Genomic DNA, 24,590 nt, shown 5'->3' with positions numbered 1-24,590 from the left:
GATGATTAATGTGTAATTTTTGTTCCTTTAAAGTGGGAATTCTGCTAGATGTTGGCTTTGCAATTTTTGTCTTAACTTTATTAAAAACAAAAAAACAGTTGGGGACTAATGCAGCTTAATGGTGCTCATGGATAATGGGATCTGTGACTCTGGTAATACTGCTGCATATCTTCCAAGTACTGTATGAATGTTAATTCCTCCTCACAATACACCTATGAGGTTTTTCCAGGCGGGGAAACAGTGTGAGAGAGGTTATGATTTACGCAACTCTGTAGACTATGTTCATGTTAGAATGGGATTCATCTGAGTTCTTAGCATCTAGTTCTGTTCTTAGACGACATGGCTTCTCCTCTTCTAAATTTTTTTTGTGCTAATCATGTTCTGAACCTCACACCTGAGGCTGAAACCCAAGAGTACGGCTCTGTTATTCTTCACTTTCAGAAAACAGTAATTTCAGGTACATACTGCATTCTCTGTCTCCCATGTCTAAGCAGAAAAGTGTGCACTATTTTCTCCTGCTGCTATACTAGTATATGTATTTATGCTTTCTCTTTGCAGATGGAAACAAAACTATTTGAGATGAAAGAATTGGAAAATAACCAGTTTAACTGGCACTCTCACCCACACAACCTACTTGTTAATGGAACTGCAGATCATTCTAGCCTTAGCAACAGCAGCAGTGAAGCTGCTAACCTTAATGAGAATGCTGAAAGGGAGAGTTCAGCAGAAGCTGAACAAATAAACCATGAGTCTCCAGTGAGTAAAGAGTTTTGATTGCCTTCTTAGTTATTATGTAGTACAATAGTGACATCTGAATGAGTTAGGAATGTAGTAAAGCTGAACTTTTGTTTTGTGTTGTTTTTTTTTTTTAAAAAGGCACAACAAATCAGTCATTTTATCAAAGATCATATTTCATTTTATTGGAAGATGAGTGTCATGAGCCCAGGCAATTTTCATTTGGATGACAAGTGACTATGTAATAAGTTTATTTTGTGCAAAACACAGTTGTCACCAAAACAAGTCTCTCATAAATTTAGTGATCTGAATTGATATTCCCTGTGTGCAAAAGGAGAACAATCTTCTACAACTTAGGTAGCATGAACAGAATGAGAAATAGTACTGAAATCTAAGGGCTTGGCTACACTTGCGAGTTAGTGTGCAATAAAGGAGCCCCGGGCGCACTAGCTCACACCCCATCCACACTGGCAAGGCACGTAGAGCTCTCTGACTCTGCGGCTACAATGCTGCTGGTACTACGCCTCGGCGAGAGGAATAACGTTTGCTGTGCCTGCGCTGAAGCGCTCCAGTGTCAGTGTGAATGAGAGGTTGTGTTACTGCGCTCTGATCAACCTCCGGAAATGTCCCATAATCTTCTTAAATCAAGTAGCCACTCCTGTCATTGTTTTGAACTCATAGGAATGTGGAAGTGCCCTTTCAAAGCCCCGTTTCTGACAGCCGGCATGCAAGCCGTTACTGGGAATGATGTGTGTGAGAGAGAGAGCTGGGGGGAGAGGGAGGTCTGCTGCTATCTGAACTTACAAGACAGCATGCTGACATGCTTTCAGCCCCCCAAAAACCCGCTCTCTCTCCCCACACAACACACTCCCTGTCACACTCCACCCTACCCTTCCCATTTTAAAAGCACGTTGCAGTCACTTGCATACTGAGATAGCTGCCCATAATGCACCCTACTGGGTTCTATGAAGGCTGGTTTAACTCACAGCACTCTACAGCTGCAAGTATAAAGCTGCTCTGCTTGCTGAACTGCCTTTTTTCTTGGGTTCTTGGCTTTCACTGCATCTTCAGAGTTCTCTAAGCGTTTCGTAATGTTACAAAATATAAAGGTGCTCTTGGCCCATAAGGTATGTGTTCTCTTCTTAGGTATTTGAATAGGCTACAGTATGTTTTTGTGTCAATTTGCCATATGGAAAATCAATATTCCGTAGATCTGTTCCTTTTTAATAGGTGTGTTTTACAATTGGCATAGTCTTTTGTTGAAGCATATTCCATCTCTGATACAGAAACCCTTTCATATTCTAGAGGATAGAATCTTATCATATGTGAACATCAGTGTTCTTGTTTGTTGTAATAGGTAAGGAATAGCCCTGAAATAACAAATGATGATGCTATTGGAGAAGAGAAAGAGACGTTGACTGCAACTATTAACAAAAAAGTGGGTTTGTACAGATTTAAAAACAGAATATAGCAAGAAATCTTTACATTGTTTGGGATGGATTATGTTCACTTCCAATCACTGAGTCACCCCATGACCATAAAACATTTATTGTCATCACTTTGATTTCTACAGTTGCTCTTAATTTTGGGTATGAATGTATGGAAAACTTTTTTTCATTTCATCTGGTATACTGAAGACTTCTGTTGACTGACTTTTCAGCTGTCCATCACTGAATTAAGTAGAATTGTAGTTGGTCTTTTAACTTTTAGTATCCTTATTTCTCTAAACTTCAAAAGGCAAATGTTTTATCTTCTACCTAAAACATTTCATACGTTTCCCCCTAGGAAGATCCATTTGCTACAGAATATCATCCTCTGCCTGATCAAGTTACAGAAGCCAATTTAGACTTCTTCCAGTCTGACCCCTTTGTTGGCAGTAAGTAGATTTTTCTGTTAGCATGAATTTCCTGAAAGAGGGTTAGTTGTATTAATGTGTCTTAAAAACTAATGTGTATTTGGACCAGAATTGAGTTTTGTAGTAGAAGAAAGGTTTTCCATTGGCTGCAGTTGTGGTGGGGTCTCCGAAATCTACCGGTGCATTGTGAGGGTTTTAGTCCAAGCACCAGAAGAAGGTAGCCATTGGTGTCTCAAACTGAATGTGAAAGGAGAGATTTGCTTTTCCAGTAGCCATGGCAACTGCTCCTTCATTCACACCTTTTCTGCTTCCTCCCAGAGAGAAGTTTATGCTGATACCTGTTCTCCAGAGGCTGTCTTTCTGTATTAAAGAGGAGGGCAGATTCAGTCTGCTCTATTTTATGGAAACTTTGGGCCTAGTCCTGTAAATCCTATTCAACTTATTCATAAATGATCTGGAGAAGGGGGTAAAAAGTGAGGTGGCAAAGTTTGCAGATGATATTAAACTGCTCAAGATAGTTAAGACCAAAGCAGACTGTGAAGAACTTCAAAAAGATCTCACAAAACTAAGTGATTAGGCAACAAAATGGCAAATGAAATTGAATGTGGATAAATGTAAAGTAATGCACATTGGAAAAATAAACCCCAACTGTACATACAATATGATGTGGGTAATTTAGCTACAGCAAATCATGAAAAGATCTTGGAGTCATCATTGATAGTTCTCTGAGAGTTCCACGCAGTGGTTGCAGAGGTGTCAAAAAAGCAAACAGGATGTTAGGAACATTAAAAAGGATAGAGAATAAGACAGGAGAATATATTATTGCCCTTATGTAAATCGATGGTACGCCCACATTCTTGAATACTTGTCAGATGATGTGTCTTCTCACCTCAAAAAAGATATGCTGGCATAGAAAAGGTCGAGAGGGCAATTAAAATGATTAGTGGTTTGGAGAGGGTGCCGTATGGGAGAGATTAAAGGCTAGGACTTTTCAGCTTGGAAAGAGAGGGACAAGGGGGGATATGATAGAGGTATATAAATCATATGATGTGGAGAAAGTGGATAACAAAAAAGTTATTTTACTTATTCCATAATACAATGAGTTAGGGGTCACACATGAATTAATAGGCAGCAGATTGTAAAACAAATAAAAAAGTTTTTTCACACAGCGCAAAGTCAACTTGTGGAACTCCTTACCTGAGGAGGTTGTTAAGGCTAGGACTATAACAGCATTTAAAAGAGAACTGGATAAATTCATGGAGGTTAAGTCCATTAATGGCTGTTAGCCAGGATGGGTAAGGAATGGTGTCCCTAGCCTCTGTTTGTCTGAGGGTGAAGATGGATCGCAAGGGAGAGATCACTTGATCATTACCTGTTAGGTTCACTCCCTCTGGGCACCTGGCATTGGCCACTGTCAGTAGACAGAATACTGGGCTAGATGGACCTTTGGTCTGACCCAGTACGGCCATTCTTATGTTCTTAAATATAACTCCAGGGAGTAGTAACTTTTACATTAGTCGGACTGCACTAGTCCTCTTATAAAAACTCAGAATTTTCCATGTTACTGCTATGATTTTGTATTCTAAGTATATATGTAGGCAAATATTGTGGTATCTAAGCATTTACTAGCCATTACCACAGAGTTATCGGGGAGATCACCACTCTGATTATACTTATGCTAGGAAATAGTGGTAACAGTTATTTGTTGGCAAATGTTGTTTTTAATGCCAGCTATTGTAGTTCCACTGAAGTCAGTGGTAATACTCCAAGCAAGGGTTGCAGAATCCTTTATAGCTTGCTAGGAATCTGAAACGAAGTGATCCTTAGTTGAAAGCATGTTTTTGCTAAAAGATTTCAGTGCTTTTTCCTTTTTTATTTTTTTTAAACAGGTGATCCTTTCAAGGATGATCCTTTTGGGAAAGTTGGTAAGTAGATACCAAAGCTCTTAAATTTAATACTTTGTAAATATCTAGTGTGCAGGACTAGCTGTCTATAGGATTGGTAATGGATTATATGAAAACTTTCACATCTAAATCACTTGTGAATCTGACCAAAGCAGTAATGACCTGAAAGAGCTGCCATCTGATGGATGTACAGAGCTTTGTGTTAAATATGTTTTGTGCTCAGTAGGTTTATCTCAGTTGTCCGCATGAAATTAGCTCCATTACTACTGGCAGTAATTGGCCCTTGGGTATGAGTCTGCAGAAAGGCCAAGGCTGAATAGCAATGTACACCAAACTACTCTTTCACCATGAGAAATAGCCAGAGTTGGGTTTGAGGCCCACTGATAGTGGTGTCAGTGACACTGTGCTGTCAGTGCCCTTTTAGTATCTGTCCTGTAGCTAATTGGGACTTAATCTTGAGGTCTTATCAATCCAGCACCTTTCTCTAGCACATCAGATTAGAATGGTTGTGCAGACAGTGTCATTGCATTGCCAGACCCTGAACTAACTTACAGGTGATTATTCTCAGTAAGTGGACTAAACTGTCTAGATAATAAAAACAGCATTTTTAGCAGAAGGTGGAAAACGGAGCCAGTTTGATCATTATGATGAAAGAGATAAGTTCTACATTTTTAAATGTCACCATTTATATATAACTTTATAGGATACTATTTCAGTACAATAGGCTGGCTAATGCATTTGTTTGAACTTTTAGAGATTTGTTTTTAAAGTACCTTTCTGCATGCTTTGTGATCCTATCCAAACTCTGATGAACTGGAATAGTGTGATTCTAGATCTCAGGTTTTTTGTAAGAATTGCCTGTCCAAATGACTGTTTGCCAAGAGTTAGCACATTAAACAACTTTCCCATTAAGAGAGGAAGGGAGAAAACCCTAGGTTTGCTTTTACATGCTGGAATTGTAAGTAATTACAGTCAAGAATATAAGGATTCTCATTAGCAGGTAAGATTTCTAGAGGAAGTTATTATGAAGTGCAGAATCAAAAGAAATTGGGAGCAATTGTTCAACTTGAGATGTTCCAACAATACTGTCTCTTGTAACTTTTCTAATGTTAACAAATGGTAAGTTCAGTAAAGCAGTGTTTCAGTTTCGCTGGTAAATGCATTTAAAAACAGCGCAGGCTATTAGAATGAGCTGCCCTCAGTCACCTTCTGAACATTTACAGAGTCCCTATTTTGTAAAATGTTACCCCTCATTTTCTGCCACGCTGTGAAGTTTTCAGCAACATACATTGTAGCATCTGTAAGGGTAAATTGTTAATATGTGTGGTGTTGGCATGTTGGGGCATCGCTTAAAGAGGGCTGAGTAGAATTTGCATGGACTTGTAATTTCTCATTTTCCAAGTTTTTAAATGTGTTTAATTTGTTATTAATCATGTTCATTATGGTAGTGGCTAAGGCCCAACCAAGAATGGGGCCCCATTGTGCTTGGCACTGCACAAACATAGAACAGGAGACAGTCCCTGCCCTGAACAGGGTATGATGTAAATAGACAAGACAGAGAAACGATGGGGGAATGGGGTAGAACACAAAGGCAGGGTGACCAAGATGATGGCAGCAAGCATCATGTTAGTTTCACCATTTAGTGTTTTCAAGTTGGTATAGCTAGGAAGGGATAAGTTAAATGGAAAGTAAAATGTAGGAAGAGAGGACACTGAAGGGAACTGAGGGGGGCAGAGGATAAGAGGGGGCATATATGGAGTGAATCTAAGGGGGAGAAGTTTGGAGCAAACAGCACCAAGAAGGTTGGTGGTGACTGGACGTCTAACATAGTGAATGCCAGTGAAAATGAGGCAGAATCAGAAGAGGCTAAAATAGGGAAAGAACAAGTTAAAAATTACCCGGACAAATTAGATGTCGTCTTCAAATCACCAGGGCCTGATAAAATGCATCCTGGAATACTCAAGGATCTGACTGAGGAGATATCTGAGCCATTAGCGATTTATTTTTGAAAAGTCATGGAAGACAGGAGAGATTCCAGAAGACTGGAAAAGGGCAAATATAGTGCCTATCTAGAAAAAGGGAAATAAGGACAACCCGTGGAATTACAGACCAGTCAGCTTAACTTCTGTACCCGGAAAGATAATGGAGCAAATAATTAAGGAATCAATTTGCAAACATTTAGAAGATAATAAAGTGATAAGTAACAGCCAGCATGGTTTTGTCAAAAACAAATAGTGTCAAACCAACCTGATAGCTTTGTTTGACAGGGGGGAAGTGGTAGACGTGGTATATCTTGACTTTAGTAAAGCTTTTGATACTGTCTCACATGACCTTCTCATAAACAAACTAGGGAATTGCAAACTAGATGGAGCTACTATAAGATGGGTGCAAAACTGATTGGGAAAACAGTTCCCAGAGCGTAGTTATCAGTGGTTCACAGTCATGCTGGAAGGGCATAACAAGTGAGGTCCCGCAGGGATCGGTTCTGTTCTGTTCGATATCTTCATGAATGATTTAGATAACGGCATAGAGAGTTCACTTATAATGTTTGTGGATGATACCAAGATGGGAAGAGTTGCAAGTGCTTTGGAGCATAGGATTAAAATTCAAGATTATCTGGACAAACTGGAGAAATGGTCTGAAGTAAATTGGATGAAATTCAATAAGGACAAATGCAAAGTACTCCATTTAGGAAGGAACAATCAGTTGCACACATACAAAATGGGAAATGACTGCCTAGGAAGGAGTACTCTGAAAAGGGATCCGGGAGTCATAGTAGACCACAAGCTAAATATGAGTCAAGAGTGTAACACTGTTGGGGGGGAAAAAAGCAAACATCCTCTGGGATAGATTAGCAGGAGTGTTGTAAGCACGACACAAGAAGTAATTCTTCCCGCTGATTAGGCCTCAACTAGAGTATTATGTCCAGTTCTGGGTGCCACATTTCAGGAAGGATGTGGACAAATTGGAGAGAGTCCAGAGAAGAGGGACAAAAATGATTAAAGGTCTAGAAAATATGACCTATGAGGGAAGATTGAAAAATTTGGGTTTGTTTAGTCTGGAAAAGAGAAGATTGAGAGGGGACATGATAATAGTTTTCAAGTATGTAAAAGGTGGTTACAAGGAGGAGGAAGAAAAATTGTTTTTCTTAACCTCTTAGGATAGGACAAGAAGCAATGGGCTTAAATTGCAGCAGGGAAGGTTTAGGTTGAATGTTAGGAAAAACTTCCTGTCAGGGTGGTTAAGCACTGAAATAAATTGCCTAGGGAGGTTGTGGAATCTCCATCATTGGAGATTATTAAGAGCAGTTTAGACAAACACCTGACAGGGATGATCTAGATAATACTTAGTGTACGACTACAGGGGACTGGACTAGATGCTCTCTCAAGGTCCCTTCCAGTTCTATGATTCTGTGATTCTATCAGATGGAAGCTGGCAAACGCAGGAGAGTGAAGACAGAGTCTCTACCTCAAATCTGGCTCTAGTGTATGGTTAAGTCTATCCATCAGCTGCATAGGAGGCTTAGAGATGTGAAGTGGTCCATTCATTCATCAGCTGAATGACAGCGCCCCACGAAGATGAAACAATATTTCTAAGATATGTGAACTACTCCAGTCATCTCAGGAGGTGCTCCCATTTCCTCCCTCCCCAGTATCAGTGGTTGCAAGTCTGGTGTCCTTTGCACCAAGTATAGCTGTTCTCAGTAGTGAGTGCTTCGTGCATGCATAGAGCATGCATGTTCTCAGCTCCCCCCTCAGAATGGCAGAGCCCACAAAATCCTGGCCCACATGGGGGTCAAGGAGAGGGGCTTATATCTGATGTGAAGAGCAGGGGCCCCTAGATCACAGGACACAGGGTAGGAAGATGAGTTCAGCCCTCCTCGAAGGGGTAGGATTCCCCCAGATGCTGGCTTATATGGAGGTTCAGGAAGAGGCCCCCTGAAAAAAGACCCCTTCTAAAGTAGCTATATTACTCAGGGCATATTTCCCAAAAGTATTAAAATCACTTGACAGAGTCAGATATAGCAACATGCCTACAGATCATCTCCCATTTCTACTAAGGGTAGGGTTTAAACTTACACACAAGTATAGCTCAGGGTGAGTGGCCACAATATGACCACTTGAGCCACCACTGTGAGAATGTGCTGACTTCAAACACTGTTGTTTCAGTAGAGCCCTAGTCTTGCTCCATATGAATGTTTAATTCCCTTTGGGTCCAGCTACTTTTCTAATTTTACCTGACTAACTTCAGTATAACCCCCCCACCCCCAAAGGAGTAGTTGGTGCTGTACACTAGTTGATATAAATCCCAAGTGCCTGAGGTCAGTTTACAGAGGATCAGAATCATGGTTTTAGCCCCAGGTGTGGACCAAAAAGTAGCTTTTTAGATTTTGTAAAATGATATTTTTAGGAGGCTTCTTTACCAACCCCCTGGCTGAATGATCCCCAAAGTTGGGCCATTAACACTACCCTGCACCCCTGTGAGGCACAGGAAATTTCAAGACAATCGGAGTAAGCATGTGGATTTTATAGCACTTAGAAGACTTTGCCTTTAATCAGAAAGTGATGACCAACCTTAACTACAGAAGAGCTGGTGCTCTGCTCTAATATGAAGGAAGCTGTACAAAATTACATTTGTTCTTAAGACTTCAATCTAAAAAGAACTAGCAGGAAATATTTACAAAAAATGTCCCTTAAACAGGTCCATTGTATTTTTTTCCTTCAGATCCTTTTGATGGTGATCCCTTCAAAGATTCAGATCCTTTTGCAGCTGACTCTTTTTTCAAACAATCCTCCACTGATCCTTTTGTGACTGCAGACACTGACCCTTTCAGCACAACAGGCAACAGCAATAATCCCACAGTAAGTTTGATGAGAAGAAAGGAGAGGTGTACGTACAGTTTGTTCAAAATGAGATGATCTTGTATATTTCGATACACTCAAATACATGAGGTACTGGGTATTTTGGGTAGTACATGGATATTTTGCTGGTATGTATTAATTTCCACTGGAAAATAGTTTAGTGGCTTTTTAACTCTGCACGTACAGCCCTCTGCTAAATGCTATTCCTGAGTCAAATTTCTACTAGAAAATAGTGGGTATTGGGAGAAGCATATAAAATGATCATGTAAAATATTAATAAGATTTCATTCCTTAGTTCTACATTTTTTGAAAAATAACTCCTCTAAAAAATTTAAATAAACTTTGCTAAAAATCCTGAAACAACACCTCTATTGCAAATTTCAGTTAATTGAAACTGCTAGATAAACTCAAGGTCACTTGTGTACTTGGCATTGCATGGTCCACGAGTCCATTCCTGTGGTATGCAGGCAGCAGAAGCTCTCCTAAATTTTGTTGGAACAAAGTGCCGCCTCCTATGGAGCTGGAGGTGCCTCAGAGAACGAAAACTTTCAGTTATTTAAAAACATGACATACAACATTTTAAGTTTCTGCTTCCTGCCCACCAGAGTAATAAATCGGGGTTTTACAGACAATATGGTCTAGTGGCTAGAATCGCAGATTGGAAATCAAACTCTTGAGTTCTGTTCTCGAGGAAGCATTAGTCAGGTATTTTTAACAGACAGGAGTGAGAATCAGGAGATCTAGATTCTATTCCCACATTTTGGCACAGACTTGCTATATGATTTTTGTCATTTAACCTCTTTGCCTGTGTCCATCTGTAAAATGAAGATCATAACTGTTACCATGTTGTGATGCTTAGCCACTTATGCAATCTGCATAAAGGTGCTATATGAATGTTAACATTTCATCTTATAAAACAAAAATTGACAGTGATAGCATCGATCAACAAACATGATCTTTTGTCTTGAGGTGAAGCTCAATTTTTTACTAGAGATGAGATAGGGAAATGTTGGGATTATTTTTCAAGCTGCAGAAAACAAGTCTTTGTCAAAGGAATTTTCTCATTTTTAGACAGAAACACTGAAGAACAATGATCCTTTTGCTCCTGGTGGAACAGCTATTCCTGCACCAACTGATCTAGGTAAAGAAGTGAGATTATACACATCCTTTTTATTATTTTAATTTGTAATCCATTTTATTCTTTTGGTTTTCTAGGCTTTAACACTTAATTTGATTATGAATTTATAGCAACATTAAATTATAGACTATTCCTAGCTACATTGTATCTAAAGCTGCTTCTTCAAGTAATTACATAGGTCCATTCCACTGTAGGTGTGTGCATCCCTCCTGCACAGTTGTCAGAGATTTTTCCCCTCACTAGTACCCCGCAGGGCAGCACAAGTGCCCTGTGCTGCCTTGCACCACTGTGCCCAAGTATGAAAGATGGAGCCACCCCCAATGACTCAGTACCTTCCTACTGCCCATGACTGTTGTAGGAGCTGCTGTCTTTGCATTTGCTAGTCGTACCCTCTTCAGTGTAAATAGCACCTGTTTTGTACATTTTAGATTATTCCAGGTCTCAGACACACTGAGTCCAGGACTCAGACCATCTTTGACACACTGTGACCTCTGATCAATAGAGTGAAATCTACCCTGTCTCCTGTTCAGAGAACAGGATTTAATGGGGCTGTCCTGGATTCTACAAAGGGCATAGCTTTCCTGCTGGGGTTGAGATTCCAAACCATGTGTGTTTTGGCTGTAGATACAGACACATCCTGTCACTAGAGTACAAAACTGCCTCAAGCTTCAAGAGTACATGGCAGCGTGCACTTCAGAGACAGGATTGTTCACCTTAGTGTATTCACTGGCCTGTCATCATAGGAAGATGGTGATTCAAGTGCCTACTCAGGTCTTGTCCTCCTTGGACTGAATGTTTGCATGGGGGTCCCCACTGCTTCTCTGCAAGAGATACCCTAGTCACAGATGTGTTGGGCTCTGGATTGGGGAGCTCACTTAAGTCCTTTATAGACCCAAGACTGTGCAAGATCTAAATGTCAGGGAGCTTCAGGCCATCCATTTGGATTTTAGGCTTATTCAGGGTCGGTGCTCGCAGACAACACAGCAGCCATTTTCTGTGGAAACAAACAAGTGGGGCATAGGTTGATGAAATTATGCAAGAAGCGATTCTGCTTTGGAATTTCTGCATTGCCAGTTCCATCAACCTGGAAGCTGCTTACCTTCTAGGGGTTCAGAATGCTCTGGTAGATCACCTAAGCTGGTCATTCACAAGTCACCATGAGTGGTCTCTTCATCCAGATGTAACCAGGTCCATTTCTCAGCTGTGGGGGACTCCCCAAATGGACCTATTTGCAACAAAAGCAAACAAAAAAATTATCTTTTTGTTGTTGTTCTGGAGTGTGCCACAGCCTGGGTTTGTTGACTGATGCCTTCCTGCTAAGCTGGTTGAAGGGCCTGCTGTATTCCTTCCCTCCAATTCTGCTCTTGTCCAAGATCTTATTCAAAGTCCAAACACAGTTATTCTAAGGGAGTGCAGGAAGTCATTCTAAATAGTAGAAAGCCTTCAATTTAGGACTACTTATTTTGCTAAATGAAAAAAAAAATCTCCATTTGGTCCAGACAGAAATGTATTTACCCAGCTCAGGCTCCTATTCAGCATATCCCTTGTTTCCGCAACAACAGGGGTTAGCTGTTAGTTCCATCAGAATCCACCAAGCGGTTATCACATCTTCCCACTCTCCTGTGGAGAACCACTCGCTTTTTTCCATTACGATGTCTACTAGGTTTCTGAAGGATTTGGACAGATTATATCCAGAGGTACATAGCCTAGTCCCTCGTGGAACTTAAATGTAGTTCTAGCAAACGTGATGGCTCTTGCCCTGAGTTGCTGGCGACCTGTTGTGTTACACCCCTCTATGAAGGTGACTTTTTTTGGTTGTTATTACCTTGCCCAGGAGAGTGGGGAATTGCTGGCCTTAGTATCAGAAACTTCCTATACAATCTTTAGAGATGAGATTTACCTTCGACCTCACCTGATCTTGACTTAAGTGGCTTCCAGTTTTCATATTAACCAAACAATTTATGTGCTGACTTTCTTTCCAAAGTCCCATTCAAATAAAAGTAAAGGCAAGTTTCATACTCTGATGTTAGAAAAGCTTTGTTTTTTTACCTTTATTGGACTCTGTCATTTAGGTCTTCCACTCAACTCTTAATTGTGTTTGCGGACAAACTCAGGCCCATCCAGAATCCTCCCAAAGGATCTCTGCTTGGATTTCCAGCTGTATTTGTTTATGCTACTGATTGGCTGATGTTGCATCGCCAAGTAGAGTGTTTGCCCATTCAACTGGCTCTCAGGCAGCTTCCATGACCTTCCTGGCTCATACGCCCATCTTAGACATTTGTAAGGTGGCAAATTGGTCATCAGTCTATACTTTTCCTTCTCACTATGCCATCTCTCATCCATCCAGAGATAGTGCCAGATTTGGAAGGGTTGTCCTGCAATAACTGTTCAAGTTGACTGAGTTGATCTCCAGTTTGAAATGCTTTCTGAGTCACCTACAGTGGAAAGAACATGTGCAATCATGTGAAGAAGAAATGGTTACTAATCTTTTTCAGTAACTGTTGCTCTTTGAGATGCGTTGCCCGTGTCCATTCCACTACACTCCCTCCTTCCCCTCTCTGTCAGAGTCTATCCAACTGGAAGGAACTGAGGAGGGTTGGGGGCAGCTCTGCCCATTATGCCTGTGTACAGTGGTGAAAGGCAGCAGAGGGGACTCAGAGGGAAAAATCTCTGTCAGCTGTGCACAGGGGCACATGCATACCTACAGTGGAATGGATGTGTGCAACACATCTCAGAGAACAGATGTTACAGTAAAAGTTTGTAACAGTTTCTTGTCTAAGTGTGCTAGACAAGGTATAAATGTATGAACTTCCCTTAAACAGTAAATGCAGATGGGCTTTGTGAAGATCTTACTTTCACAGCCACGTTTGCCCAGACTGTTCAAAGCACCTACTTGAATTAGAGAATCCAAAGGGATAGGGAGATTCAAGGTGAATAATAGTGAGGGTGTTGCATTTTACTCCACACAGAAAAGTCCCTGGAAGCGTTTTAAAAAAAATCCTAAACTTCCTATCCTTTTCTGTGTTAAAATATTTTGCTGCAAAATGTACAAAGCTTAGGTTATTATGCTATAGCTTTGAGCATTTCCGTTGATAGACTTGGATTCTGCTTTTTCTGCATAGAAAACTGGAGTATCGCAGTGCTATTTCCTGAAAAAACTGTCTGTCCAGAGGAATGAGTATTTATTCCATATTGGTAAAAAGCATTTGCTAATTTTATGAAAGTAAAAATATTTCTACTGAAACAACTCTAGCAATAAACGCATTCACCTTTTAAAGAGATTTTATTTGAAATAGTTACAGAAATATTAAATATACTTTTTGTATAGCTTTTTACATGAGTATACAATTTGGGAAATACAGTTTGAACTAAACATGGCACGTGCCTTTTGTGTTGTTTTTGTCATTGAAACATTGTAACATTTGGCTTTTCTACACTGTTCTGTTCTCTGCTTATTTTAGCTGCAGATCCCTTTTCCTCTCTATTTGGAAACGAGTCATTTGGAAGCAGTTTTGCTGACTTCAGCACATTGTCAAAGGTAATCTGAAATGATTAACATATGTGGAAAAGGCATAAAATGCTGCAGTAATTGAAACGAAGATCTAGTGTTTTCAGTTATAGAACTATTCAACTGGTATTCTGCTTTTACTCTCCAATAAAAATTGACAAAGGTTGATTTTTCTGAAAGGGGTTCTAACAGTTATGTGCCCTGCAACACCCCTGTGACGAATGCTGTTGTAAACATTTTATTGTAACAGTTCAGATTGTTGCAACTTTAAAAGTAAATTATTTTTTTTCCATGTTTGGAAACCTTTAAAACCTTTTTTTTTTCTTTGTGTTTGTTTTTTTGTTGTTGTTTTAACCACATATCTCTCAGTCTTAGCTCGCAGGCTAGTTACCTTCAGCTTATTTGGTTGTGTAGCTGCCTCAGTTGTTTGCTGCTGTCACATTGATACTAGTCATGTTGATTTTTTTGGATTGGTTCTCATACAGACATCCATTTTGGGATGTCTGCATGGGAGGGGAGGAAGCGGTGTACATTAAAATGCTAATGTGGAGAGAGCAAGCTGTAGTTTTAACATATATTACTGGTTTGCACATGATGGATGAAATACTGGCCCATTGAAGTCAGTGCAAGTTTTACCATTGATCTCAATTAAGCCAGGAACTATCTCATCCAAGGATTTTAATGTGTTAAAGATCCTGATTTTTAAAAACACACCTTGTCCAAGTGTAGCTATCGCTTTTGTGTCCTACCTCTGTGTCTGAGAAGGAATTTACTAATTGCATGCCCCAATACTGTGTGCGTTAATCACAATGCAAAAAAATCCCTCCATGTTGGTCAGACAGTGGAATCTTTGAGGAGATGTCCCTTCATAATGTGCTATGTAGGAGTTCTAACAGTGAGTTAGTGGTACATGAGAGGAAGTGGTTGATTAGACAGAGGAACTGGTGCCAAGATTATTTTTGTAGTTTTTTCTAGTCCCGAGCCGTGAATTCTGTTTCACTCCCACGCACAAAGCATTGGCCTCTTTCCTTACAGCAGACTTGTAGTATTAACTCAGTATCTTCACCAATGGTGTACGTTGAGATTATTTCTTCAGCTAATAACCTGAGGACACTCTGCTAGTTTTAGTGACATTTTAAGGTTCTCTTGTACTTCCATTTTGAGCTGCCACTTGTCTCACTAACTCTTAATCTTCCTTATATTGTGGATTGCTGTGGTAACTGTGGGGAAGTATATTTATCTTGTAGGCACCTTGCACTGTTTTCTCGGCTAGTTTTCTTCCCTCTCCTTGTACCAAATGATTGAACAAATAATTTTTATATGGAGCATGCTGTACTATTCTCCATATGCTAAGCTCTTCAGAGCAAGGAGTCTCTTTTCTCTGTTTGTACAGTACTCAGTGAAATGGGGCCTGATTTGACCTTTCGGGTGCTACCATAATATAAGTAGTTAATAATACTCATCTAGTATTGTGCACCACAGAGGAATTATGACCACATTTCCTGATTTGCTTGCACCTTCACTGTTTTTTCTAATCGTGGTAAGTATTGCTTTATGGAAGAGAGAAGGGGGAGTAGAATTTAGCTATGCTGAAGAAAACTGTAATATAGCATTTTCCCCCTTTTTTTTTAAATAGGCCAACAATGAAGATGACTTTATTTCTTCCGCAACAGTCTCTGTAAACAATGTGGTCATAACCAAAAACGTATTTGAGGAACCACCAGCTAAAAATGAGGATATTCCTCCTGCTTTGCCCCCCAAGACTGGAACTCCTACAAGACCCTGCCCTCCACCACCTGGTAAAACCTAATACTTGAGGTTCCAGTAAAGTTTGGTTCACCTGCTTCTATATTGCTAGTTGTGTAATGGTATGAGGGTTGTAAGAAAACATGGTTTGAATTTCCTACTGAACTAGAATAAAAGTACTTAGGAACTGGCAAAATGTGAAAGAACCCTGTCCCTGTACTGCTGACATCTCCTCTGATATTAAATTCCCCATGGATTTTAGATCAACAATTTGTTTGGAGAGAGCAAGGAACTGGAAAAAGGGGGAAAATATAACTTCAAATTTCTACAAGGAAATAGTGTGGCTACAGAGAGCTTTAAGTGGGGGGTGTTATATCACAAATCTTATGAAGTTTGCTATTAAAAGCAAATTACTCACTTTTGTCCAAGTACCGTTGAAAGTCCCTAGTTTTCAAAACTGTCTCCTCTTTTGAAGAAATTTGAAAAGTATTTTTCATTATCCCCATTTCACATTGGAGAAACTTAACCTCTTTCCATCCAAATGACTTTTCTAAGGTTATGTAGCATAGTCAATGGGAGTTAGTAATACAACCCAAGACTCCTGACTCCTAGTTCTGTGCCCTAAATACTGGACCATGTTTCCCCCCAGAAGGAGCATAGTTAAAGAAGCTACAACCACTGTAATGTGGTATTAATTAAATTATTTTTTTTACCTTAGTAATAAAATTTTGAAAATATATTGCTAGGATTAAGTGCAGTAGTAGTGTGTGTTCTTTTTCAAACTCCAGTCTGTCTTCCATTTGCATTTATTCTTATGTGAACACTACTGCATTATTATAGAGTATTATATTATAAGAGTTTTAAAGTGTTCATGAGAACCATAGCATAAAAATTAGGCTGACGGAAGATAGTATAGACAATAGTAATGTAAAAAAACGGAACAGTTGGTCTGCTGTTGCTTTTGGAAAGGGAGAAACAAGCTAAATCTGGCACTGTTAACAGTAATTAGAACTTTTTAAACTTTTAGCTCTAATTTGTAACATCATTTTGGTGAAATTAAATCCTGCTCTTTCCCTGCCTTGCAAGCAATTAGTTAAAACCCTCACTTCCTCTCCTAGAAACACTAACTTGGCTGAGTGACAGTAGAAGTGACAATATTTCCATGTCTGAAATGATCCCTTTATAGCCTGTAAAGCAGTGAGATCCTCTGGCTCAAAAGTGTTGTTTGATGAGAAGTACCACTTTTGGGCTATGAAAATGGCCATAATACTTCCTTTGTCAATGCAGATTTATAGTTCCCAAGTAGTTATCTAGTAGCAACACTTCTTATTAATAAATGACTTAATAAATAATGGAATCTCCTGGGGATGGATAAATTTATCAGTATTAAAAATTATACCTATGGCAAATACCTGGATAACTATACCGGGAAAACATACAATTTATATAAGTAATTAAATAACTTTTTCAGTGTTAAAAGCTGTTCTTTTTGCTTTATTTGATATTAGTTCTATTTTTAATATGCATCTTGTGTGTAATTTTTTGATAACTTAAATATGTTACTATTTTGCTGTGTACCTGTGTCTGCTGTACAAGTCAGTTCACTTCTTGGCTCCTTGTCCAATTTACATGGGGTCAGAGGTGCCCATGATTTTTCACTAGCACAGGTTTTTCTCTTCAGACTTCTCTTGACAACCTTTCCATCGTATCCTTAGTCTTCCATGTTCTTACTTCCTGTCCTTCATCCCATGTTTTCTTTCTGCCTGTTCTCCACCCCCCTTCTATAACATGTCCAGCCCACCTCAAACGTGCTCGCTGAGAGTTCCCTGTTCACCTTCCCCCTAAATTCTTCTGTGCACATTCTGTCTACCCCCCACTTGCTTGCCATTCTCTTCAATATATTATTTCCTGCTACCTGTATTTTCTTTTCTTGGAGATCCACTGTTTCCAAACTGTAGAGCAGTCAGGGACAAATACTAACAGGGCATACACTTTTTCTTTCAATTTGTTACTTAATTTCCAGTCCCACAGTTCTCCTCCCACCTTCTTCACTGCCCCTATGCATATTTGGTTGTATTTTCAGTTCTCCAGATCTCCCTCCGGTGGCACTAAGCGTAATTCCCAAATATACAGATTCTTTCTTCTGATTCAGCTTTTCTTCTGAGTCTTCAATCAACAGCTCTTCCTCCACCTTCCTTCCTTGCATAACTTTGGTTTTCTTTGAGTTTACTTTCAAATCATGATCTTCAAACACAGATGCCCATTCTAATACCATACACTAACTCCTCATTTAACGTTGTAGTTATGTTCCTGAAAAATGCGACTTTAAGCAAAACGATGTTAAGCTAATCCAGTTTCCCCATAAGAATTAATGTAAATATGGGGGTTAGGTTCCAGGGAAATTTTTTTCACCAGACAAAACTATATGTTTTATATAGATATACACAAAGTATAAGTTTTAAACAAACAATTTAATACTGTTCACAGCTATGATGACTGTGAAGCTTGTTTGAGGTGGTGAAGTTAGAGGGTGGAAAAGGGTAGGATATTTCCCAGGAAATGAACTAGCACTGGGGCTGAGCCCTCAAGGGTTAACACGTTGTTAATGTAGCCTCTCACACTCTACAAGGCAGCATGAATGGAGGGGAGAAAGCATAGCAGACAGAGACAGACACACACCTTGTGGGTGTGTGGGAGAGAGATGCACACTGCCCCTTTAAGTAAGCTGACCCACTCTTAAGTCCATTGTCTTTTTAAGTGGATCAAGAAGTTGAGACAGCAGCTGCTGCCCCAAGATCTCTGTCTGTGTCTGCCCCTCCTCCCCCGCTTTATATTGAGAAGGGGTAAGTGGGGTGCAGGAGCAGGGAGGAGGGGGACACCCTGACATTAGCCCCCCCCTTCCCCTGCACAGCAAGCAGGAGTCTCTGGGAGGAGCTCCAAGGCAGAGGGCAAGAGCAGCACATGGCAGTTGCAGGAGGGACAGCTGAACTGTTGATTGCTAGCCTGCTGGGGGGCTGCAGCATAGGAGTGTGGAGCTGATAGGGGGGCTGCCGGTCCACCCTGGTTACAAGCCCCCACCAGCTAGCTGCAACGGGCTGCTCTTCATGCAAGCAGTGGACAAAGCAGGTGGCTGCCAAAGGATGTTAAAAGAGAGCATTGCACAACTTTAAATGAGCATGTTCCCTAATTGATCAGCAATGTAACAGTGAAACAACGTTAACCAGGACAACTTTAAGTGAGGAGTTGTTGTATTTACCAATTCCTCTGTGCTGTTAGCTAAAAGGACCAGAGCATCAGCATGCATTAGTTTTCTCTGTCTTCCCAGAGGCTAAGTTCTCCTACTAATTAATTCCATAACTAGGATGAAGAGAAGTGGACTCAGCACATTAGATCAGTGGTTCTCAAACTGGGGTTCACGAAATGTTACGGGGGGTTCTCTGGGAAAAAAATTCCATAATGGCAGACAGATCTGTCCCTAGGGACCCCAGGCACCACAGGGCCAGCAGCTTGGAGCTCCTGGACTTCCAGGAGCTAATCAGATCACAGCAAGCATATCTATCACACTGAGGAGATTTAAACTTCAGGACTCCTTATAAGAAATGAAAAGGGAAGTGGGTATTTTTTACTGTTTTTAAAATTAAATAGGCAGCTAGTATTGTTTTTAAAATTATTATGAAGAACAAGTTTAAGCTTTGTTATAATGTACATTGTTTGCCTGAACTGCTCAAGACCCGAATGCTTGTGTAGGAAGAACTCTTTGAGTTGGCTTTGTAAATACCTTCACGCTGTTTCGCATCTGATACTCCTTGATGAAACATAGGAGCATTGTCTTATAACAGGCTTATTCAAAGCGATACAAGCTACGAAAGTGAGATCTTGGAAGTGTGTTGCCGTTTTCATAATGTAATAAAAATACTGGAATGATAATAAATAGTGTGTAATAATAAGCATGTCATAAAAACAAATTTTATATTTCCAAGATCACTGCTTTTATAATTTTATACTCAGGTAAAGGAGAAAATCCCTGGAAATATTCATTTTTAGGAAGGGGTTCGCAAGACTTGACATTTTAGTGAAAGGGTTTCATGAGTTGTTAGTTTGGGAACCACTGTGCTAGATCAATCCCAGTCACCAAAAAACTCTCCTAAAATCTATATATTGTTACCACCTTAGTTCTTGATATTGCTCCTCTATCATTTCCACGTCTTGCAGTCCCCTTCCCATCCATCTTACTATTCTAAACACCAACTCCCAAGGAACCAAGTCATATGCTCTCTCAAGATCAGTAAATGCTACATACCAGCTATACCATTTTTTCAGATTTGTCTCATTACAAATATTGTATCTATAATACTCCTTTCCTTCCCAAAGCCATGTTTCCCTTCTCATATATTTTCCTCCGCCTTGCATCTCAACCTTGCCTCCAAAACATTGTCTCAAGGATGTTAAGGGGCTGACTTACAAGGTGAGGTTCCAGTATATGTTTGGATCATTTGCATCACCCTTACCCTTCCAAATAGGCATAGTCAATCTCACTCTGGGGTCATCTGGTAGCCTAGCTTGATCCCAGCAAACACATAATGGGGGATTGACACATGGTGATTGATAGATGGTTGATTTAGTGGGTCTAGTGAAGACCTGTTAAATTGACCGCAGATTGCTCTCCCATCGACTCCCATACTCCACCTGACCGAGAAGCGCAAGGGTAGTCGATGGGAGAGCATCTCCCGTTGACATATCATAGTGTGGACCCCACGGTAAGTAGATCTAAGTACATCGACTTCAGCTACATTATTCATGTATCGAAGTTGCATAATTTAGATCGAGTTCCCCTGCCCCTCCCCATAGCGTAGATGCGGCCTGAGTCTGTGAAGCCACTGTACTCTGGTATTTCCAACTGCTTTGATTATGTCAACAGTTACCTCATCTTTGTCAGCTGCTTTATTATTGTCAGTCCGTCTGCCTCCTCTGTAGAGATCAAAACCTTTGAGGCTTCCCCGTAACTGTCAGCAGTGCTTGCACTTGCAACTCTCTCTTCTCATATAACAGCCTTTGGAGATATTTTTTCTATATCTCTACCATCTCATTAGGGTTAGTCACCACGTAGCTTCCATCCTTCACATACAAAGATTTCTTCATATCTTGTGTTTCTGTATTCTTTTTTTTTTTGGCCCCCGCAAAAAACAATTTCCTGCTGTCTTCCTTCAGCTTCATGTATAATTCCTCTTCAGCTTCCATTCTTGCCTTAGCAACTGCTTTTTTAGACCTTTCTTTTTTTTTTCCTCGTATCTACTTTAAGTACAAAAAATAAATAAAAAGGAGGTTGGCTCAAAAGCAAGAAGTGCTTAAAGAAGGCTTTCAGTGCATCCTTGTTAAAAATACTTTACTGAACTGTGGAGGGAGTGCAAGGGTAATTTCCTTGCATCTAATGAAATTCACTTCTTCTCTGGATACAGATAAATCATACCTATCAGAGAGCTTCTGGGACTCATGATACTTTTAGAAAAGATTTTTTTTATTTTTTTTTTTTATTTTTTGCCTTTGAAATGAGACTGTTGTGTACTCCAAGTTCTTGAAGTATTTATTTCTCTTTGGCACAAATAAATTTACACAGACGTCATTTGCGGCTGATTTTTCCTATGTTAATTTAAGAAAACGGATCTGCATTTTTATATAGTGATGTGGGCACTAAAATATCTTTGGGAAGTAGCCTAGGTGCATAAAATAAGACAATGTCAACCATTACATATTCCCCAATGAATTTATATAAAACAAGTCAAATAGTTACTATAAGAGAATCCCCTAAGGATTATGGAAGTATGTGAGACTGACTTGCAGCAATGATTCCCAATAAATTGAATATGAACAAACATATAGATTTAAACCAATCTAAAATGATACTAGTAGACAGGTCAATAGTAAATTCTAAATGGAATAACTAAGTTGGCCCTTGCCTGTGACAAAAATCAGCTGCAGGACAGAAGGATTCTCCAGCTTAAATGCATTGCAGATGAAAGATTAAAGGCGTTAGAATCACATTGCTACCACTATTAACTGATTACATATACAAAAAAGGAAATTTAAAGATGGGATGAATGTTCTTGGAAGAGCTGGATCAGTGTCTTCAAAAGTATTGAGAGCTGACTGAGTAAGCTGAGAAAAGAAGAAGTTGGTGAGAGAGAGATCTGATTCTGATATGTTTGCTGCCATTTAGACAAGAATCAAGAAGACAGGGTTAGCACTCAGCATCTGAATGCTTGTTACCCTCCTTCATATTGTTTGTGCAAAACTGAGAAGCTGCTGATGGCAGCGAAGTCGAAAGAACGTCAGAACTCTGCAGAGCACGTAAAATGTCTTACCTTGATGTACAAGTAGCTAATTTTATACATAAAATAATAAAAGGAATCTCACTAGAGTTCTGTGGTGAGTGGCAGGGGGAATGACACCAAAACTATGCTGGCTATATGGGGGCTGGGAGAATTGTTTTAACCTTTTTTAGGGGTTCTTTCCCAGGGTTGTGGTATATAATTAATACATGGACAATACGCTTAAATCTTGAACCCACTTATAGGGTATTCCATATCTGATTATGAACTAAATGTCAGACCCAGATCTTTGGCTGTTGCAAACTGGCAGAGCTGATTTACGTGATTATAGGATGTGATCCAAGTAGTTCTTGTTTTGTTTGTTTTTTGCTCAGTGTATGCTTTCTGCCATCTTTGTGGTCACTTGAGTTGACTTAGATTATCTTTGATTCAGGAAAAAGACCTATCAACAAACTGGATTCTTCAGATTCCTTTAAACCGAATGATCCATTTCAGCCTTTCCCAAATTGTGACATTCCCAAAGCACAAGAAGATCTATTTTGTGACCCATTTGCTCCCAGTAATATTGGTAAAGAGACAGACACCAGTGATTTTGCAAACTTCAGTGCTGTAAGTAGGTTCTTTTATATTTTTGCTTCTTGAGGTGAGGAGGCATTTAATAAAACTTACTGGAATGATTCAATCATAGTAAAATCTTCAGATTTATTTTAAAATTACTAAAACTTGTCCTCAAAACTCTGTAATCCCTTTTCTTAAGGGCTATAATTAACTTTTAAAAAGCTCAAAATATTTTTCAAGCTGTTACCTACATAAGATATCTTAATATATGAAGCTTATAATTAAGGCTCATATAATCCATTCATTAAGACAAAAAGTGAAACAATGCATACTGTTGTTGGTATTTCAGGTCATATTGATTGCATAACTGTGTTAAGGTTTTCTCTGAAGGTTTCCTAGTTTTTACAAAGTAGTCATCAGATAATTTATGTATATTGCTTAGGTATTCTCAGCTGAGATCTGTTTTAAATATTTACAAGTTCGAATTATATAGCATAATGCTATCATTACACAATTTAAAAATAAAGGTTCTGTTAAAACTTTCTCTTAGCTATCTCTAAAATATTTGGTCACAATCTCAATATTTCACAATAGATAATTTATATAAGGTTGGTGATAAAAATATAAATTATATTTGAGTGCATTTTGAATGGTTAGTAAATTCAAGGCACAAGTCCAATTCAATTAAGAAGTTGCAAGTATTTCTTTATAGCCAGGAATCCATTTCACATAAAACCCAAGCGTTAAGAGCAAACCTAAAGGTTTGAGCGTGCTTCAGTGTCTATGAAATTATTTTCTTTGTGCTTTGCAAGTAAGAATTGTTGTAGACTTTCCTTCTCTTCTAGCCTTCATACCTTTTGAGTGGATTTATATATACTGATAGCAAGCTGTATTTTACAGTAACCTAGTCAGGTTACTTTTGCTGTCTTTAGTTAGTCCTAGTAAATTGTATGCTTGACTTGAGTAAACACTGTTCCAGTTTTTAAATCGACAGGTTGTGGTGATATTCATTTGGGTTGTGCTGCTTGAGGGTTGATAAAAATCCATTTTTTTAAATAAAAAAAAAATCAGCTTTTTTATTTAAATTGGATTTTTTTTGATAATTGGATTTTTGGGGGGGGAAAACTGTCTAAAGATGGGTTTAATTAAGATACATTATAGCTCAAAGATACCTCATCATGGAATAGGGATTATAAATTCTAATTCTATAGTATAAGACAATATATCATCGAATGTTTGAAGAAAAATTTTGTAAATGAGTTCCAATAGTTCTTGGATTAGAGACCCAATCTTATGGAGGTCCACAGGCTTCTGTATAGATTATTTAGGGTAATCTTCCTATCTACCCAATGGGACTCAGGGCTCAGTCTAGAAGATACCATCAGAGATGCTTAGTTTTGCAGTTTTCAAACTGTGGATTTGTGTCTCCAGAGATGATATACTTGTTAACAAAAATGTTTTTAAATAGATAAATATATAGAGGCGAGAAATAACAGACCTCAACTCTATTGTCCCTCTGCAGATTTGTGTACACAGAATCAGTCCCTTACCTCTCTCTCTAAAAGTGCAAAGTTTCAGAAAGTTCAGTGAATAGAAGATTGTTGGGGGCGGAATAGAACTGGACAAGGAGAAGAAGTCTGGAGATAAATACAAGAGTGGAAGGACAGGCAGTAGAAACAAAAGCGAAACTATTTGAGCAGCATATTTCAGAAGTCTTAAGGTCTTTCTGAGTGGTAGCCTTCATTGATTTGTGATCTGCCATACCATTCTCTCACTAGAAGGGAAAACCCATAATGGCAGCAGGCCATAAAGAGACCCAGTTTGGGACTAAGAACCATTCAAGAAATAGATGTTTGCTGATGATGTGTTAAAAAAAGTCACACCAGCGAACTGGTGGAAGTTACTTAATCACTTGGATTCAGAGACTGTTGAACTACTAATCTCACTTTTAACAGCAG

The 24,590-nt window shown here is 39.3% G+C and overlaps 1 protein-coding gene across 7 annotated transcripts in view; it reads left to right on the top strand.

Moving 5' to 3' along the window:
* The window catches only part of EPS15 (epidermal growth factor receptor pathway substrate 15), a 104,430-nt gene that overhangs the window by 76,100 nt on the left and 3,740 nt on the right, over nt 1-24,590 (top strand). For 4 of the 7 annotated variants that reach the window (XM_075067597.1, XM_075067594.1, XM_032767404.2 and 1 more), the window contains 9 exons: nt 559-756; nt 2,093-2,173; nt 2,521-2,611; nt 4,480-4,515; nt 9,220-9,356; nt 10,428-10,497; nt 13,956-14,032; nt 15,639-15,801; nt 22,508-22,683. In XM_075067597.1, the coding sequence (XP_074923698.1) occupies nt 559-756; nt 2,093-2,173; nt 2,521-2,611; nt 4,480-4,515; nt 9,220-9,356; nt 10,428-10,497; nt 13,956-14,032; nt 15,639-15,801; nt 22,508-22,683 (1,029 nt within the window). The remainder of the gene's footprint in view (nt 1-558; nt 757-2,092; nt 2,174-2,520; nt 2,612-4,479; nt 4,516-9,219; nt 9,357-10,427; nt 10,498-13,955; nt 14,033-15,638; nt 15,802-22,507; nt 22,684-24,590) is intronic. The other 3 variants (XM_075067598.1, XM_075067600.1, XM_075067596.1) reach the window with 2 other exon arrangements.

The sequence above is a fragment of the Chelonoidis abingdonii genome, chromosome 7, assembly GCF_003597395.2.
Source record: "Chelonoidis abingdonii isolate Lonesome George chromosome 7, CheloAbing_2.0, whole genome shotgun sequence".
In the NCBI taxonomy this organism is placed as follows: Eukaryota; Metazoa; Chordata; order Testudines; family Testudinidae; genus Chelonoidis; species Chelonoidis abingdonii.
Note: the sequence above shows the minus strand (reverse complement) of the source record. Positions and strands in the feature narration are given on the sequence as shown.